Raw genomic sequence first — 20280 nt, 5'->3', positions numbered from 1 at the left:
CAAACACAAAGAACAAATATTAAAAGTAGCAAGGTAAAAACAACAAATAACACACAAGGGGATTCCCATAAGGATAACAGCTGATCTTTCAATAGAAACCCTTCAGGCTAGAAGGGAATGGCAGGACATACTTAAAGTAATGAAAGAGAATAATCTACACCAAGATTACTGTACCCAGCAAGGATCTCATCCAGATATGAAGGAGAATTCAAAAGCTTTACAAACAAGCAAGAGCTGAGGGAATTCAGCACCACCAAACGAGCTTTTCAATAAATGCTAAAGGATCTTCTCTAAGCAGGAAACACAGAAAGGATGCTTAAACATGAATACAAAACAACAAAGTAAATGGCAATGGGACCATACTTATCAATAATTATCTTAAATGTAAATGGGTTGAATGCCCCAACCAAAAGACAAAGACCGGCTGAATGGATACAAAAACAAGACCCCTATATATGCTGTCTACAAGAGACCCACCTCAAAACAAGGGACACATACAGACTGAAAGTCAAGGGATGGAAAAACATATTTCATGCAAATGGAGACCAAAAGAAAGCAGGAGTCGCAATACTCATTTCAGATAAAATAGACTTTAAAATAAAGGCTGTGAAAAGAGACAAAGAAGGACACTACATAATGATCAAAGGATCAATCCAAGAAGAAGATATAACAATTATAAATATATATGCACCCAACATAGGAGTACCACAATATGTAAGGCAAATGCTAACAAGTATGAAAGGGGAAATTAACAATAACACAATAGTAGTGGGAGACTTTAATACTCCACTCACACATATGGATAGATCAACTAAACAGAAAATTAACAAGGAAAGAGAAACTTGAAATGATGCAATAGACCAGCTAGATTTAATTGCTATTTACAGGACACTTCACCCCAAAACAATCAATTTCACCTTTTCTCAAGTCCACACGGAACCTTCTCCAGTATAGATCACATCCTGGGCCATAAGTCTAGCCTTGGTAAATTCAAAAAAACTGAAGTCATCCCAATCATCTTCTCTGACCACAATGCAGTAAGATTAGACCACAATTACAGGAAAAAAAAAACTATTAAAAATTCCAAGATATGGAGGCTAAACAACACGCTTCTGAATAACCAACAAATCACAGAAGAAATCAAAAAAGAAATAAAAATATGCATAGAAACGAATGAAAATGAAAACACAACAACCCAAAACCTATGGGACACTGTAAAAGCAGTGCTAAGGGGAAGGTTGATAGCAATACAGGCGTACCTCAGAAACAAGAAAAAAAAATCAAATGAATAACCTAACTCTACAGCTAAAGCAACTAGAGAAGGAAGAAATGAAGAACCCCAGGGTTAGTAGAAGGAAAGAAATCTTTAAAATTAGGGGAGAAATAAATGCAAAAGAAACAAAAAAGACCATAGCAAAAATCAACAAAACTAAAAGCTGGTTTTTCGAGAAGATTAACAAAATTGAGAAACCATTAGCCAAACTCATCAAGAAAAGAAACAAATCAAGAAACAAAGGGAGAAGAATCAAATCAACAAAATTAGAAATGAAAATGGAGAGATCACAACAGACTACACAGAAATACAAAGGATCATAAGAGACAGCTATATGCCAATAAAATGGACAACTTGGAAGAAATGGACAAATTCTTAGAAAAGTACAACTTTCCACAACTGAACCAGAAAGAAATAGAAGATCTTTACAGACCCATCACAATCATGGAAATCGAAACTGTAATTAGAAATCTTCCAGCAAACAAAAGCCCAGGACCAGATGGCTTCACAACTGAACTCTACCAAAAATTTACAGAAGAGCTAACACCTATCTTACTCAAACTCTTCCAGGAAATTGCAGAAGAAGGTAAACTTCCAAACTCATTCTATGAGTCCACCATCACCCTAATTCCAAAACCTGACAAAGATGCCACAAAAAAAGAAAACTACAGGCCAATATCACTGATGAACATAGATGCAAAAATCCTTAATAAAATTCTAGCAAACAGAATCCAACAACATATTAAAAGGATCATACATCATGACCAAGTGGGCTTTATCCCAGGAATGCAAGGTTTCTTTAATATCTGCAAATCAATCAGTGTAATACACCACATTAACAAATTGAAAGATAAAAACCATATGATTATCTCAACAGATGCAGAGAAAGCCTTTGACAAAATTCAACATCCATTTATGACAAAAACCCTCCAGAAAGCAGGAAAAGAAAGAACATACCTCAACATAATAAAAGCCATATATGATAAACCCACAGCAAACATTATCCTCAATGGTGAAAAATTGGAAGCATTTCCCCTAATGTCAGGAACAAGGCAAGGGTGTCCACTCTCACCACTACTATTCAACATAGTTATGGAAGTTTTGGCCACAGCGATCAGAGCTGAAAAAGAAATAAAAGGAATACAGATAGGAAAAGAAGAAGTAAAACTCTCACTGTTTGCAGATGACATGATCCTCTACATAGAAAACCCTAAAGATTCTACCAGAAAATTACTAGAGCTAATCAATGAATATAGTAAAGTTGCAGGATATAAAATTAACACACAGAAATCCCTTGCATTCCTATACACTAACAATGAAAAAACAGAAAGAGAAATTAAGAAAACAATGCCATTCACCAGTGCAACAAAAAGAATAAAATACTTAGGAATATATCTACCTAAAGAAACAAAAGACTTACATATAGAAAACTATAAAACACTGCTGAAAGAAATCAAAGAGGACACACACAGATGGAGAAATATACCATGTTCATGGATTGGAAGAATTAATATAGTGAAAAAGAGCATACTACCCAAAGCAATCTATAGATTCAATGGAATCCCTATCAAGCTAACAATGGTATTTTTCACAGAACTAGAACAAATCATCTCACAATTTGTATGGAAATATAAGAAACCTCGAATAGCCAAAGCAATCTTGAGGAAGAAGAATGGAACTGGAGGAATCAACCTGCCTGACTTCAGGCTCTACTACAAAGCCACAGTCATCAAGACAGTATGGCACGGGCACAAAGACAGAAACATAGATCAATGGAACAAAATAGAAAGCCCAATGATAACTCCATGCACCTAGGACACCTTATCTTTGACAAAGGAGACAAGAATATACAATGGAGAAAAGACAATCTCTTTAACAAGTGGTGCTGGGAAAACTGGTCAACCACTTGTAAAAGAATGAAACTAGAACACTTTCCAACACCATACACAAAAATCAACTCAAAATGGATTAAAGATCTAAACGTAAGACCAGAAACTATAAAACTCCTAGGGGAAAACATAGGCAAAACACTTTCCGACATAAACCACAGCAGGATCCTCTATGACCCACCTCCCAGAATATTGGAAATAAAAGCAAAAATAAACAAATGGGACCTAATTAAAATTAAAAGCTTCTGCACAACAAAGGAAACTATCAGCAAGGTGAAAAGACAGCCTTAGGAATGGGAGAAAACAATAGCAAACGAAGCAACGGAAAAACAATTAATCTCAAAAATATACAAGCAACTCCTGCAGCTGAATTCCAGAAAAATAAACGACCCAACCAAAAAATGGGCCAAAGAACTAAACAGACATTTCTCCAAAGAAGACATACAGATGGCTAACAAACACATGAAAAAATGCTCAACATTACTCATTATTAGAGAAATGCAAATCAAAACCACAATGAGGTACAATTTCACACCAGTCAGAATGGCTGCTATCCAAAAGTCTACAAGCAATAAATGCTGTAGAGGGTGTGGAGAAAAGGGAACCCGCTTACACTGTTGGTGGGAATGCAAACTAGTAAAGCCACTATGGAGAACAGTGTGGAGATTCCTGAAAAAACTGGGAATAGAACTGCCACATGACCCAGCAATCCCACTGATGGGCATACACACCGAGGAAACCAGAATTGAAAGAGACACATGTACCCCAATGTTCATTGCAGCACTGTTTATAAAAGCCAGAACACGGAAGCAAACTAGATGTCCAACAGCAGACAAATGGATAAGAAAGCTGTGGTACACATACACAATGGAATATTACTCAGCCATTAAAAAGAATACATTTTAATCAGTTCTATTGAGATGGATGAAACCTGAGCCCATTAGACAGAGTGAAATAATCCAGAAAGGAATACACCAATACAGTATACTAATGCATATATATGGAACTTCAAAGATGGTAATGATAACCCTATAAGTGAGACAGAATAAGAGACACAGATGCCTAGAAGAGTCTTATGGACTCTGAGGGAGAAGGTGAGGGTGGGACGTTCTGAGAGAACAGCATTGAAACATGTATATTATCATATGTGAAACAGAACACCATTCCAGGTTCGATGCATGAGACAAATGCTCAGGGTTGGGGTAATGGGATGACGCAGAGGGATGGAATGCGGAGGGAGGAGGGAGGGGGTTCAGGATGGGGAACACATGTAAACCCATGGCTGATTCATGTCAGTGTATGGCAAAAACCACCACAATACTGTAAAATAATTAGCCCCCAACTAAAATAAATAAATTAAAATAAAATAAAATAACTGAGTCATGTATATGCCTTTCTACATCTGTCACCCCCAAGTATAATGTTATAAGCTTAATACTCTCTGTAAAGGAAAGTACAATTTGTCATGAGAAAGACTCTAAAAATAAACAGAATGATGAGATAGAGAAACAGTATAGAATGTTTCAACTAACATTGGTAACTCTCAAAAACACAATGTTCTTCAAACACTTTTTTTAAATTGTGGAGATATGCAGACAATGGATTGCAACAGCAGTTCTAAATCCCAGCTCTGCCACTTGCTCACTCTGTGATGAGCAAGGCATCTATCCTCCCGGGCCTTAATTCCCTCATTTGTGACACTGGAATCGTGGTACTTAGGCTGCAGGGATTTTATGAAAATTGTCAGTGAGTTATGAAAATAGCTGACCCGCAGTAGCCCCCAAAGAGATTCTATCATCTCTTCTGATATGTAGTTAGGAATCAGCAACAAGAGAAATAGGATTCCTTTACAAGAACTCTGGGAATTACACACATCAGAAGATTCATCTGAAGCAACAAATCAAGGAGCTTTCCTGTGAGGTGCAGGCTGGTACTAAAAGCAATCTGATCAATGTTAAAACGAAGTTTAGAAACTAAGAGTCTAATCGGTGTCCTCTGCTAGGAGATCTTCTATTTTATAAAAACTGCTAACAAAACCACTGATTTTCAAATGTGCCCTGAAATAAATACCCGAGAAGAAGATGGGGAAAAAAGTAAAGGGGAAGCCATTGTCTACTAATCTCGAATTCCAGAGAATGATGCCTGGCTCAGCACCCACGGTCAGAGCCCCTCTACCATGCTGCTCACTCATGTGCATCGTCCCAGAACAGGCAGATTCTACTGAGGTCCTGGAAGACTATGGCTGTTTTCCTGATCCCAATTTTGATTCCAAATCTCACTTGTTGTCTTTATCAGAGGAGCCTGTGAAATGTGCAGAACAGCTTGGTAACCCTGAGAGATCTGTGTTGCTTCTGAGGGAACTGGTCTCGTGGTGTGGTGCTTGGGCCTGTGGGTACACAGCAGCACTGATCAGTAAGAACCTGACCTTCCCTCCTGGGCCAGTTTGAAGTCTTTGTGGAAGGAAAGGGCATCCTGCCGAGAACACGATTCTCACACAAGGAAACTAGCTCTGCAGCAAAAGACCCTCCCCAGAATACACAATCATCAAAAGTCATGAAGAAGTATAAATAACAGTTACTTTGTTCCTTCGCACGGACTCAAAACAGTCACCTTCCATCTACCACAGCAGGGGTCAGTATTGAATATACCAACATTTGATCAAAGGAGCTGGGGCGAAATCTCCGGGATGAAGCACTTCTGCAAGTGATATGAGCTGCGATGAAAGCTTTGGAGAGCGGATCAGTGAAAAAAGGAAGGGAACCAAACGGGACTGCTGGGAGCAGATTAAGTGTGTGGGGGGGTCTGCCTATGCTGTGGGCTTCCCTGGTGGCTCAGTGGTAAAGAACCCACTTGCTAATGCAGGAGATGCAGGTTCAATCCCAGGGCCCAGAAGATCGCCTGGAGAAGGAAATGGCAACCTATTCCGTATTTTTGCCTGGGGAATCCCATGGACAAGGATTCTAGGGGGCTACAGTCCATTTGGTCGCAAAAGATTCAGACACGACTTAGTGACTAAACAACAACTGTCAATGCTGTACTCGCTCTGAGGTGTTCACCAATGAGCCCTGAATTGGGCTCTCATTGGGCTATCTACTGCCAGATCACAGGCAACTCACAGAATGTCCATGGTCTCAGTATTCTCCCTTGTGAAATGGGAATGACAATATTACCTCCTGAGGCTTTTTATTAGGATTAAACTACAGAAGATCCATGAAGAGCCTTGCTTGGTGCCGATCTTTGTGTGCACTGTTACTCCACAGTAGTCTCAACTTTCCTTCAACTAGTTCGTTACCTTCTTTTGCACTCACCATGTTTGATTATATGATTATCTTTTATTCTCAAAGATACAATTTTATGGAAAGAAAATATGTAAGTTACTGCATCTTCCGCACAGCTAAAGCAGAGTCTATTTAGATGACGAAGGCCTGAGTTCCAGATATGCCACCCTAAGTCAGGCTGGGTAGTAAGCCGAGTGCTAGCCTTCCACAGAAAATGAGTCAGACATCTGGCCGCACTGACTAGCAGACTTTGCCGGCGCTGATACGTCCACGGTTCTCACACAGATAGGAAGCCTACTGGAAGAACTGCAGTTTGGAAACAGAATCTTTTCTCTACTAGTGCCACTTTCACAAATTAATTCATTAATTCAGTGAATATTCAGTAGTGTCTCTCCAGCTGTATCAGAAAGTTTGCTGGACCGTAGACTGACAAAGACCCATGGTTTGACAAAGACAAACACGGCCCTTGCCCTCAAGGGTATCATAATGTATCAAGGGAGGCAGATAAACTCAGTACATAAACTGATATCATCTAGGTGACTACAGTATGTTCTCATTAATGTTCTGGGCTGGTGGAGATTGACCAGTGAGCAAGAGAAAAAGATCTCCAACATCAAGGATCTTGCAGCTGGGAACTATGGGGGAGGACAGAGATAGGTACAAACGTTACAAAGAAGTAAATAACCGAGTCTGTCAGGTGATAAGTGTTGTAACTAAAGGACAATGTAGGCCAAGGTAAAGGGGACGAGGGATAGGGTGGGTGCTGGGAAAGGTGGGTGCACTTGCCAAGGACCTGGGTAGCCCTCACAGAGAAAGCAGGTGAGAACTGAGCAAGGGCTCCGTGGAAGTGAGGAAGTCAGCCAGGCAGATGTGGGTGAGGAGCGTGCAGGCAAAGGGAAGAGCTGGGACAAAGGCCCTGAGGAGGGAGCCTAGCTGACATGACCCAGAAACTGCAGAGCCCAGATGACCTGGAGCTGAGTGACTGAAGGGAGGCTGGTGGGGTACAGTCAGAGAGGAGACAGGGTCACATCCTATAGGACCTCAAACACCTCTCTTAGTGATTAGCATTTGACTCTGAGGCATGAATGAGACAGCACTAGCAAGGGTTTGGGTGCTGAATTTAGGTCGGTAGAGAGGACAGTATCAGTGAAAAAGGGGGACACTGCAGTCAGGGAACCAAAGGGAGTGACCAAAGAAGCAGGAGGAAATCAAGGAGTGCTCGCGGCCTCTTTGAGAGAGCGGAAACACCCACCTGGACTTGATCTCCATTGATCTTTGTGCTCACACCCTGGATTGTTCACACATGTGCTGTTACTCACAAAATCACAAACTTAAAAGTCTTGTTTTTATCCCCACGGTTCATTGATTAATCAAAGAGAAAAACTGGGGAGGCACTGTTTTGCTCTAATCACTTGGTGTTTGAGAAGTTTCTACTGAATGATCTACTATAGCCCCTCTCTGTGCTTGAGGGGAAAAAGAGATAATGCAAGGAACACGACGAAGCCTCCCCACATGAAAAGCCACGTATGGAGTTGCCTGTGTTCACTCATCTGTCATTTTATATTCGGAATAAACAACTATTAGGTGTAATGAGAACCATCCTTCATGATCCAAATAGCCTTTGTCACACTCTTTCATTCAATCAATATATTTCGAATCCCTGCTGGATGCCAAGTTCAGGTCACTGTGCTGACTCGGGGAACAGGTTATGTATCTGGATGGCCCCTAGCCTTTACATTTTTTTCAAACATGCAGACAGATCATCATAGCACTCCCTGATTAAAACCATGACAGAATTCAAGTCAAGCTGCTGCTGCTGCTAAGTCGCTTCAGTTGTGTCCGACTCTGTGCGAACCCATAGACGGCAGCCCACCAGGCTCTGCCGTCCCTGGGATTCTCCAGGCAAGAACACTGGAGTGGGTTGCCATTTCCTTCTCCAATGCATGAAAGTGAAAAGTGAAAGTGAAGTCACTCAGTCGTGCCCGACTCTGAGCGACCCCATGGACTGCAGCCTACCAGGCTCCTCCGTCCATGGGATTTTCCAGGCAAGAGTACTGGAGTGGGTTGCCATTGCCTTCTCCGATTCAAGTCAAGGGAGCCTGGCAAAAAGCAGGAGGGTAATTTAATCGCAGTATTAAGAGATGAGGGAGTAATGGTCAGGAAAGTCTTGGCGGGAGGGAGAAATTAATGAGATAGGTACTTTCATTATCCCCATTTTACAGATGAGAACTATCAAGGTCCAAGATATTCACTGATTTAGGACTATATAGCTAGTGAGAGAGCGAGATTTAAATTCTAGGGCATTTGGTTAACAAAACGCCAATTTTCCCCACTCACTGACTACTACTAAAATCACATTCCCTGACTCTGCTTCCCTTTAATGTATCTAGAAATCCTCGCAGGTACGGGTGGTAACTCTCCTGAAAGCTGGAACTGGCTGTGGATACCATAAAGCTCTGAGAGGGTCTGAAATAGTCTCCATCTGAGCTGAAATCTGTTCTGGAGAACTCCTCCCTCTTAGAATTGCATTCCACTTACATTTAATCACAAAAGAGACAACTCTAGGTTGCATGCCCATCTCACCCAGAAAGGCCCCCAACTTTGCAGGATCATGTTTCTAATCTTGCTCTCACTTTCCAATCTGCCTGCTCCTTCCTAACTCAGAAAAAGTGCAGAAATATGTATTCCTGACCTGTTGCTCTCAGGGCAGATCTTCTCCGTTTTAGAACATTACATAGACGCTATGGCCTCCTGGGTGCCTGGATCTCCCAGGTAGGAAAAAAAAAAATGAGAGCGGAGAAAGTCTGTACCATAAGGAACAACATGTACCGTATGTGCATCTCAGCGGTCTCAGCACACGTGCAATCTGTCATAGTGAAGGGAAGATTACCTTTGGAGTCAGAGTCAAGGTCTGACTCAGTTCAATGTCAATCTCTTCAAAAGAGGTGGAATTCTACTAGGAAATATACATTCTCTCTTTAGTTTTGGTTGGAATTTGATGGATGGCAGTTAATAGTCGTGTCAGCTAGCTCTTGATGCAGCCCACCGTTTACACAACTGATTCTTTTGCTCACAATCCTGCAGCTCAATGAGTTCAGCTGGGCTCGGCTGAGCAGTCCTGCTGTTTTCAGAAGGCTTCCTTAGTGCATTCGTGGTCAGTGCTCTGTTAGCTAACTGGCTCTGCTGGGGGCTGGATGGTAGAGGATGGTCTCACCCACACTTCTGGTAAATGATTCTCTGGCAGCTAGGGTGAAGGCGATGCATGGACCATGGATCTCGCATCATTCACCTAGCCCAGGCTTCTTCACATTGCTATCATCTCGTCTCAAGAACAGCAAGAGAGGGCAAACCTCAGTGCACAAGCACTTTTCAACTCTCTGCTTGCTTCACACATGCTGTTGTCCCATCAGACAAAGCAAGCTCCATCGCCAAGGCTAAGACGATGTGGGAGGCATGCACATATCACAGCTGTCGCTGTAACAGTCTACTTCTGCAGTGGCTCAAAAATCAACCCTGCTCATCAGTGCAGTAGCGCTGAACTATAGAGAAACCACGCAGTGGAGCGCTAGTCTTTCAAAAAAGATTTCTACTCTTGTTTAGAAAAAGTCACAACTGTCTTGCCCTATTGTTTTAACAGGTGGGAAGTACAATTATTTTATGATAATCAGGGGAAAAACCTAATTTGTAAATATCCTTGGCATTGTACTAAACCTGCAACTTGTGGATCTCTTGATCCAGAAACATGCTATGACTTTGCCAGTAGGAATTCAGTCTCTATCTCCTTCCATATTATAATGTTGCCTCTCCTCTACCTTCCAATAACTATGCCCCACCCCCAGCACAGACATATTGCATGGGTGTAACCTGATGTGGGAATGGTGGAGTAGACTATAAAAGGGCACCTCTGGTAAGACAAGGAGATGGTACCTGGCAATTGTGAAGCAGACCTGTGATGTAGCTGCAGCCTGTTTGGTCCACACCTCCCTGCAGACAGGAGAAGGAAATGGCAACCCATTCCAGTATTCTCGCCTGGAGAATCCCATGGACAGAAGAGTTGGCAGGACACGACTGAGGGACTAACACTTTCAAGTCCTAAGCAGATAGTGAAGGACAGGGAAGCCTGGCGTACTGCAGTCCATGGGGTCCCAGAGAGTCATGACACGACTAAGTGACTGAAAACAAGAAAGTACTGAGCAAGAAATGAATAATAATAATCCCTGCAGCCACCAGCCCAATCTCCCAACTTTGCTAAAGTGCCTCTTGATTTACTCAAATATCTTTTAAAGCTGAGTATGAGTTTTATCATTTTCTACTACAATGTCCTAACCATGGTTTTAGGATTCCTTGGTGTTTCATTGACTTTGGAGTGGTTGATACTACTACTGTGATGTCATCATTTACCCATTCTATTTTCTATAGGATTATTGCTGGCATACATGAAAGCTCCTGGGATTTTAAATTTTAATATTTATTAATTTCTCACACTTGAAGAAGTTTATTTTTACATCATTTCTCAGGTGTTTCCCAAGAATATATTCCTACTATCTGCAGAAAAAGAGAATTTTGTCTTCTTTACCAAAATGGCAGGCATTTTTCTCTTTACGATCTCATTATGTGGGAAAGAAATTTTAAAATGATATGTAATAACATGGGTGATAATTGATATATTTGCCTAGATTCTGATTAGGATGGACTTTGGGTTTGATTTTTTAATTGTGAGTATGAACACACTGAGGAATACATCTTGCTGAAATTTATATACTTTCCTAGTGTAGTTTTTTTTTGGGGGGGGGGGCGGAAGTCCTACCATGCAGCATAGGAAACTTCCCTGAGCAGGCATCCAACTCGTGCCTCCTGCTGTGAAGCGCAGAGTCCTAACCGCTGGATCTCCAGGGAAGTCCTCCTAGTTTGCTTTTGATCATGGTATGTTGCCTTCCACCAAATGTTCTTTGATCATCCATATATCATTGAAATATGGTCATTAGCAGTAGTATGGCTATTGGTTCCGGTGATTCTCTGTATCTATCTTTTTCTTCATACAGTTTTGTTCTATCATGTCCACATACTTTTGTCATATATTATGCTCAAGGTATTGAGGGTAGTCTTGCCACCAGGAACAGAATCATTTTTATGTGCTATTTGGGTATACACGGAGTGGAACAGACCTGGGAAGCTGAACAAACTTGTCCTTTAAAAACCGGACTGTACGTTTCATAACCATTTTCCACATACCTTTCCGATTCCATTTCCCCTTGAGGAATGGATTATTTCCTTGGAGAAGTGAGTTGTCATGATCCGGCTTGCCTGATGCCAGCAGAGTGCCTGCAGGTAAAAGAGACAGAGATGCCTAAGTTGCAATAAGGTAAAATGTAGGGGGCATCAGAGGTCTTCTCCATAAGGTTACTGTGAGAGCAGGGAAACAAGAAGAAGAAATAAAATGGAGGGGGAAGGCTTTAGGTTGTTATATCTGGGGTTGTGGGGAGGCCACTTCTTGGCCAAGGGTATAGGATGGCTAGACAGAGGTGAGAGATCACCAAGTGGCCTTGCTGGAGTCCCAGGCCAGGAGGCTTCTGAAACTCAAAACGTAAAATATGAAGGGACTGCCAGAGGCATGTTTCCCAAAACCTCAAAGCAGTGCTTCCCAACGAGAAAGAGAGAGATGTGCGGAGTGTGTGAAGGGGAGAGATTCCCGGGATTGAATAAAGCACTGCTTTGGGTGGCTCTCCAGCTGTTGGGTGAATATGACCTCAAGTGCAAAGGTCTGAACCAAGTAGGTGAGGAGTTTACTGATGAGGAAACCAGGGACCAGAGGTTAGGTAAGATGTCAACAGGGGTAGGTTCAAGAAAGCTGTTCAGTCATGGATGCCAAGATGCCTGGCAAAGTGAAGAACCTGTTGAAAAAACAAAACTGCCCGAAATGACTCAGCAACGATTCGGTACTCTTTCGCCCAACAATACCTAGGATCATCTCGACAAAACCGAGGCCTTCCTAAGAGTAAGCCGGTCCTCTTCATTGTGGGAGATGACTACGACCTTATGCACTTGACCATCCGCCTTGTGGTCCTGTGTGTAAAACGACTGCGTGTGTGTTTGCTGCGACCTGATGGGGAGGGTGAAGAGAAACGTCTGGCCGCGCCACAGCCACGTCTGGGTCAAAGGCACACGTGGAAACAAGCTGGCCCAAGCCACAGTGCGGTGCCTTTCACGCTGGGGGACGGACAGTCCCAGCCGGAGCAGTGCCAGGCGCCTGCGCTGTGCGCCAGAGGCCCCTGGCGCTGCGGGAGCCGCGAGACCCCCGCCCCCCGCCCTCCGACGGGAACGCGCACGTGCCTGGGGACGCGGACGCGCGCGCGAATGCGCATCACCTCGCTCAGCCTTGGTCCCGGCGGCTGAGGAGGGAAGGAGGGACGGACGGAAGCGCGCACCGGAGACGCGAGTGGGCTCCTCGCAGAGTGGCGGGCTCGGGGCGGAGGCGGGGACGGGGGCGGGGGCGGAGGCGGGGACGGGGGCGGGGGCGGCGCCTCCTCCACTCTGGCGTCTGTGCTCGGGACCCCCGGCGGCGCAGGGGACGGACCGACTGACGTACCTCGCGCGCCCCCGCCCCCGCCCCCGTCCCCGCCCCGGCCTTATCTTCCCTGAGCTCCCGGGGCTCGTGGGCTGAGGCCCCTCTCTCTCTCACGCTGCCCCTCCCCGCGGCTCTTTTTCTCCCCAGCACCTTGGAGCCCCTCGACCCGGCGGCGGCGGCGGCGGCGGCGGCGCGGCGGGGACCTGAGCGGCGGCGGACGGCCTCGAAGATGAAGTGCAAGCCGAACCAGACGCGGACCTACGACCCGGAGGGGTTCAAGAAGCGGGCGGCGTGCCTGTGCTTCCGGAGCGAGCGCGAGGACGAGGTGCTGTTAGTGAGTAGCAGTCGGTACCCGGACCGCTGGATCGTGCCGGGCGGGGGCATGGAGCCCGAGGAGGAGCCGGGCGGTGCGGCCGTCCGCGAGGTGTTTGAAGAGGCGGGAGTCAAGGGGAAGTTAGGCCGGCTCCTGGGCATTTTCGAGCAGAACCAAGATCGCAAGCACAGAACGTACGTGTATGTACTGACTGTCACTGAGATTCTGGAGGATTGGGAAGATTCGGTTAGCATTGGGAGGAAGCGAGAGTGGTTCAAAGTCGAAGATGCGATCAAGGTTCTCCAGTGCCACAAGCCCGTGCATGCCGAATATCTGCAAAAACTAAAGCTGGGCGGTTCCCCAACCAATGGAAACTCCGTGGCCCCGTCCCTGCCGGAGGGCGATCCCTAGTATGTACCGCTCGTGCACAGACTTCTGCTTTCCGCCTACCTGACAATAAGTAGTGCCCGGAGCACCTCTCTTGTTGCCGTGTGCGGTCTCACCGGGAGGAGGGAGGCTTCTTTTGTTTCCTTGGCAGACCTCTGAATCACGCTTGCAAACTGTCTCAGTTGCCAGGCACTGTTTTCAGGCACTTTGCACGTTTTTCAGATGCTTTCAGAATCGCTTCTTGGTAGCACTATAACACATTTCAGAAAGCCAAAGCCACGTGGGTTGTTGTTTTTTAAGTTGCCTTAACTGCTCACCCGGAGTTTGGAATGTGTGTGTATGTGTATGCACGCGCTTGTGTGCATGTGTACTTTTGGTACCAGTCTTGTAGCTTGTATTGTATTGAGGGCCTTTAGAATCTGATCACCTTGGTTGTGTGGCATTTTCATTAATTTTTTTTTAAGTTGTTTTCTCATTCACAGCGTTAGTCCTGTCAGCAAGCCCTTCCGTGACGGGAATTGGTTTCACGGACCAGTTTTGAATTTCAAAAAAGTATTTAAGAAATTTTACATCATTTGCTCTTTCTGCACTGAGCAATAATTGTATGTTCAGATATGTGATCTAATTTGCCCTTTTCAGAAATTGCTTTATTCGTATGTAGGCAATTCGAGTTTCAGAGTATTTTCAGAACCGCTATTTTTTTTTTTACTTCTTACTTGACATAGCCATTACCCTTTTAGCCCAAATGTAGCTTAGCAAAATATCATTTTATAGAGTAAACACCCTCTCGAGAAGGTTGTTATGTACTGTCCTGATAAGGTACATATTCTGAAAACTGTATTCTGAGTGTGATTTAGCATGCTCAACTTCCAACTTCCATTGCTCTTTTCTCAGTGCCCTGGAACAACTACTATGGTTCTCTCAGTATAAACTAGTCTTTGAAAGAAAGTTGGTGTATTTGAATTTGTGATAGTCAAGTTAAACTTGTCTGAATATCAGTAGTCAAAGAAGTGGAATATTATATGGCAATTTCATCCCAGTTGAGGAAGTTAGCTTTCTTGATATTCAGCTACTACTGACTTCTCAATCTGTTAAGATGCCTGAACAATCTCTTGTGAAGATTTTGGATAAGGCTCTGTGTCACATGACAAACTTTTTTGGGTGTCTAAGTAAAAACTTAGTTACATTTGCTTCAGGACTTGTTTAAAATCAGGGATCCTATCTAACATGTATAGGTCTGTCTTTTGGAACTACCTTTATTCCTCTAGCCATGTCAGCAGTTAGGTAGAGGGAAAATCTACTTTCTAAATTGGGTATCAGGTTGGAAAAGTCATTCCATACATAGTACTTAAGAATTTTTAAAACATCCTTCTAGTAAATAATAAGGTAGACAGTAATGGTTATTTCACACATTTTGTTAGTCCTGAAAGTAGCCTGTTTTTAAACACAATTACTGCTGAAGATTTAATGGAAGTTATCCTTTGTTAAATTAATTCATATTTTACTGTTATGCAACATACATGCAGAACAGTTGACAAATCTTTACAGCTTAATGAATCTTTATATAGTGAGCAATACATGTAACTAGAGTTCAGATCCAGAAATTATTACTAATATTACCTGTAACTAAAAACTGGATTGCATTCCTCTTCCTAATCAGTACTCTGCCCTTCTATCGTTTAAAACCATAGAGTAGTTCTGCTTTTAAACTTTATATTGAATTTTAGAACATATACTCTTTTGTGCTGCTCCCTTGTGTGCTGTATGTGTTTTGTTCCTCAAAATACTCAAATATTTTTCTCGATTTGGTTGCATTTCAATTCTATAAATTAGTAACATGCTTATATGATTGCTTCTAAAAAATGGGTTCTGTTCCACTTTCTAAAGAAATTTGGTACTACTATTTTGGAAACAAATCTTATTACACTTTCAAATACAGATAAAGTGGAAGTTTCAGTTCACAAAACATTGTCTGTACTAATGCTATCGAAGTAAACTAAAAAATGAGTGAGTTTTAAAAATATCTGAGTTATTTCATTTGATTAATTATAGTTATTGTGTAGTTTTCAATTTTTCTCTGCAAAAGTGATCTATATCAAATATATATTTGAGCACATATGTTTAATTCCAAACAACTTGACCTTTACTATTCATACAATCTCAAATAGACCCAAAGATATTTTCCCCCAGTAACCTAGTTATTCAAGAGGGTTCTTAAATTCTACATTAACATTAACACAGCAGATATACTGGGTTCTTATTTTACAGATATTTTTGCAGATAAAAACCCCTTCCATCTGAAATGCTGTCACAAATACTTTGGAGCCTTAACTTGTTATTCTTAGAGGTAATAATGCATCATCTTATTTGGTTCTTAAATTAAGTGTCTGACAAAGGCAAAAATATACAGTATTCATATTAACCCGTTGTTAAGAATTTAGCATATAAATACATTGTAGGTTTGTTTGCTTTTGCCAGAAACATTTAGAATATGTCATGCTATATTTTAGGATTGACTGTTAGGTTCATTTAAGTAGCTTTTGTGAAATATTCTCTGGAACTTAGCCTAGTCAAAATAGTTTAAAGCTCCAAGGAGATTTCTCTTTTTCTCTTTAAGACCAAGCCTTTCAAGCTAAATAGATGAGCAGAGATCATGTAGAAAATTTCTACCACCTCAGTGCTCCAAAGATTGATGTACAGTTGATTTTTTTTCCTTCTAAGAGTGTTAAAAAGTCACTTATATGTTGTTTCTTTGGTTTTTCAGCCTTCCCCTTGGTAAAAAGGGAAAAAGAGTACTCTCCATAGATAATTAAGGTTTGCAGCAGTGAATCAAATTTATTTTCTGCATGTTTTATAAACAGCATATACTTTAAGCTGCTCAAATATTTTATTCTTTTCGTTTATAGAGAGACATTAGAGATTAATACAGATACATAGAAACACTGAAAATAATTGGTGCTATTACTATAATGTATAAACATTTTTAAATAAATTGTGTCTGTATATGTACACACACAAATATATTTGGGGGGCGAATCTTTTACTTCCAGGTGTTCCATATGGGGAAGCCACCAGGCACTACCAGAGTTGCATCAGTATTTTCCTGGTAGTTGTCTCCTGATAAACTGTTATACTATATTTAACAGATATTAAATATTTTATGGGCAAATAGCATTATGAGAATCAGAAAGGTCACCATGGTAACTGAAGTAAAACTTGATATTTTTATGAGCAGTTTTCAACTGCTTCCAGTTTTTGCTAATTCTGTAACTTCAGCCAAGTTATCTATCTGATGCTCAGGGTTTTTAATATAAAATTGAAGATAATAAAAATAGTTACTTCATAAACTTTTCCTGTGAGAAGCCTTTCCTGACCACCTGGGTCAAGATACCCTCTCCTGTGTGTGTCATGGTTTTTACAATTTATTGTACTTACCTATTTGCATGGTTGTGTGGCCACTACACCACAAACTTCACAAACTTTTTGATGGGTAGGAACCAACCTGAATAATTCCCATAAGCCTAGAGTCCAGAACATGAAATTTAGAATTTTTTTTTATGTCTTAGATGACCACTCCCCCTTTTTGCAAAACTTCTGGTATCACTGCTTTCCAGACCTTTTTGTTTTGTAACATATATTGACTTATAACTTCCTCAGCTGCTCAACCAGACTCACATTGCAGCTGCATTACATAATTCTTTGAAGGCTTTCCAAATGTGAAGTGTATGATGCAGATAATAAAGCCTTTGTAAATTTATCAGTTGGAAGAATTGTTAAATTAGTATAAGCCTTCTAATTGTATGTTGGTTTGTTTCTCCAGATGAACAGCAAAGATGTCCAGGATTGTTTGAAAGAATCATTGATGTGAGCCATTAATAAATGGAATTGTCGAGTATAGGTGAGCACTTCCATGCTTCCAAGGAGACAGCTCATCTGGTTTTCTTCCTGCATCTTGAGACACTCCTTCCCTGTTTTGCTGACTTCTCTTGCCGTGGTGATTGTACTGTTGTACATGAACAGACTCTTATTCAGCACCTGTAGCCTTTTGTTGTGCTTTTTTTTTATGTCTGCCTTCTTTATTAGACTATGATATCCTTGAAAGCAAGAACCACGTTTCCGTATTCTTTGCATATTCTGCACCTGAGACACTACTTGAAATATGGTTGACATCACTGAAGGTTCTTTGATTCAATTAATATTTTATAATCACTACATATAATTATAATGGTAAAACATTCCCCTTCCAATCTGGTGCTATATGCTCTCCAGGCACCAAGTGTGTGGCTTTTCTGAATAAGACATTTTGGAAACTTTTCAAGGCAGTTGTAGGATATTCAAGGACAAGGATTACTACTCCTATTGCTATGTCATACCACGCAGTGGCTAGCACAGTTTTAACATTACTTAGGGCAACATTTTATAGAATTAGTCCTTTGTGTAACAACTTCAGTGTTTTTGTACTGTTGTTAATTTGCTTAAAATTCTATTCAAGAATACCACTTGCTGTAAAACTAATTATGAAAATAAATACAATGAACATAATAAGATGATGTGCTTTTTGTAAAAATTTTAAGATATACAAATAATAAAGTTAATGTTTTTGCACTGCCCTAACCACTTCTTTCATGTAATCTTAACATTTCTTTGAAGAAAAGATTGCTTTTCTAATTTTACAGATTCAGTATACTGTATTATTTGATGCCAGAGGCAACAAAAACTGCTACAGGCAGTTTCCAAAGTTAATCATGCCACTTAGTTTGCCTAGGTTTCTTTATTGTGTCTTACTTGTTCAGTTGGCCACTGTTTTCATCCCCTTTTCCAATACACTCAGCTAGATCCTCCAGAGAAGGCGATGGCACCCCACTCCAGTCCTCTTGCCTGGAAAATCCCATGGACGGAGGAGCCTGGTAGGCTGCAGTCCATGGGGTCGCTCAGAGTTGGACACGACTGAGTGACTTCACTTTCACTTTTCCCTTTCATGCGTTGGAGAAGGAAATGGCAACCCACTCCAGTGTTCCTGCCTGGAGAATCCCAGGGACGGCGGAGCCTGGTAGGCTGATGTCTATGGGGTCGCACAGAGTTGGACACGACTGCAGTGACTTAGCAGCAGCAGCAGCAGCAGCAAATCCTCATCCCACCTGGATCCTGTATGTGAGAATGCAGAGGACTGAAAGACAGCTACATTGTTGTCACCTGGAAAAGTCATTGGGGGGCGGGAAATTCTAGGAGGGTGCTGAAAAACAAAAGATTTAGAGGGGACTTGGGTCAGCTACCTCCAAGAGAGCAACTTGAAGAAAGTGACAGAGATGTTTAGAGGAAATTTTATGGAGTTCTGCCATGGGGTTTGTGATGTCAGCACTCTTCCCCATCTCCCTACAGAGGCCCTAAACTGGCCTTAATACAGTCGTTTTCTTTCTTTTGCGTTGTAAAGCAGTAACATCGAAAAAAAGCCTGGGCTCCATTTGAGTGTCACACCCTCCCACATGGTACCAGCAAAACGTATCAATTGTTCCCCCAATTTTTATAGAATTTGAAATAAAACCACATCTCCCTGGTGTATTGGGATTTTTTTTAGGTATGATATGGTACTGTGGTTATGTTTTTTAAATCCTTATCTTTTAGGGAAATATACTGTAAATTTAACAGATGAAAAGATATGCTACTGATATTCACTTAGATGGGGTGAGTGAGCATATAGGTGAAATTGGCAGTAAATTGAGAATTCTTGAAGTTGTGTGATGGATATTTGGGAGTTCGTTATACTATTCTCTGTACTTTTGTATATGTTTGAGATTTGCCATAATAAAAATTGAAAGAAAATTCTTCAGAGTATACTTGTAGGCCTCCCTCTGTCCCTAAGACTTGAGAAGGTTGGTTGGAAGATCGGTCAACAGCCCATACAGCCAGAACCTCTCTTCCCCTCAAAAAACCCAAGTTTTGTTCCTGAGCTAACATGTTGGCAGACTTTCTCTTCCCTTAATGTGAATTCTTTCCTCAGAGGTCTCCCAGTTCTACATGTAAAAAGACTTTGAGCTGCATCAGTATGTCAAATATGACCAGAAAGCTTTGAACACTACTGGTGGACATAGCTGAGGTTCCACTCCCCATCCTATAATTGAGTTTTAAAAGCTGAAAATTTTTTCCTCATTACAAAGTTAATTCATCTTAATTTCATAAAATTTGGAAAATTCCCCCCAAAATAAATGAATCAAAAATCACACACGATCCCCCTACCAAGAATAACCATGTTTGAAAAAAATATATGTGTGTGTGTGTATTCCAGCCTTTTTTCTTTTCAAATGTAAACATATGTAACCCAGACACAGATGACACAGATGGGCCCCTTCCCCCAGAATAGTTCCCAAAATCCATGACCCCTTTATTGTTACACACACAACACAGGCACCTTGCTGTTCCTCAGAGTGTTTTAGGGTACTGCTCATGGTTGTCATGGGCTTCCCTGGTGGCTCAGATAGTGAAGAATCCTCCTGCAATGCAGGAGACCTGGGTTTGATCACTGGGTTGGGAAGATCCCCTGGAAGAGGGCATGGCAACCCAGTCTAGTATTCTTGTCT

General features: G+C 41.8%; 2 protein-coding genes across 4 annotated transcripts in view; one reads left to right on the top strand and one right to left on the bottom strand.

Annotated features, from left to right (window-relative positions):
- Positions 1–20280, bottom strand: part of LOC145535709 (uncharacterized) — a 120919-nt gene that overhangs the window by 51191 nt on the left and 49448 nt on the right. Inside the window, exon 3 of the mRNA XM_081564079.1 lies at positions 11673–11762. Coding sequence (XP_081420205.1) covers positions 11673–11762 — 90 coding nt within the window. The remainder of the gene's footprint in view (positions 1–11672; positions 11763–20280) is intronic.
- LOC145537132 (diphosphoinositol polyphosphate phosphohydrolase 3-beta) lies at positions 12828–19535 on the top strand. Of its 3 annotated transcripts, XR_014076234.1 has the most exons (4): positions 12828–12876; positions 13153–13728; positions 15974–16052; positions 17526–19535. XR_014076234.1 is itself a non-coding variant. In XM_081567891.1 (3 exons), coding segments are annotated over exons 2-3 (495 nt in total). In that variant the 5' UTR covers positions 12828–12876; positions 13153–13234; the 3' UTR covers positions 17527–19535. The 3 variants fall into 3 exon arrangements, 2 of the variants coding, with proteins under 2 accessions (XP_081424017.1, XP_081424018.1); XM_081567891.1 differs by lacking the exon at positions 15974–16052; XM_081567892.1 differs by lacking the exons at positions 15974–16052; positions 17526–19535 and having other exon boundaries at positions 13153–13821.

The sequence above is a fragment of the Giraffa tippelskirchi genome, chromosome X (assembly GCF_054371585.1).
Source record: "Giraffa tippelskirchi isolate mGirTip1 chromosome X, T2T-mGirTip1v1.2.pri, whole genome shotgun sequence".
NCBI classification, from domain to species: Eukaryota; Metazoa; Chordata; class Mammalia; order Artiodactyla; family Giraffidae; genus Giraffa; species Giraffa tippelskirchi.
This window is presented reverse-complemented; position numbering and strand designations above follow the sequence as displayed.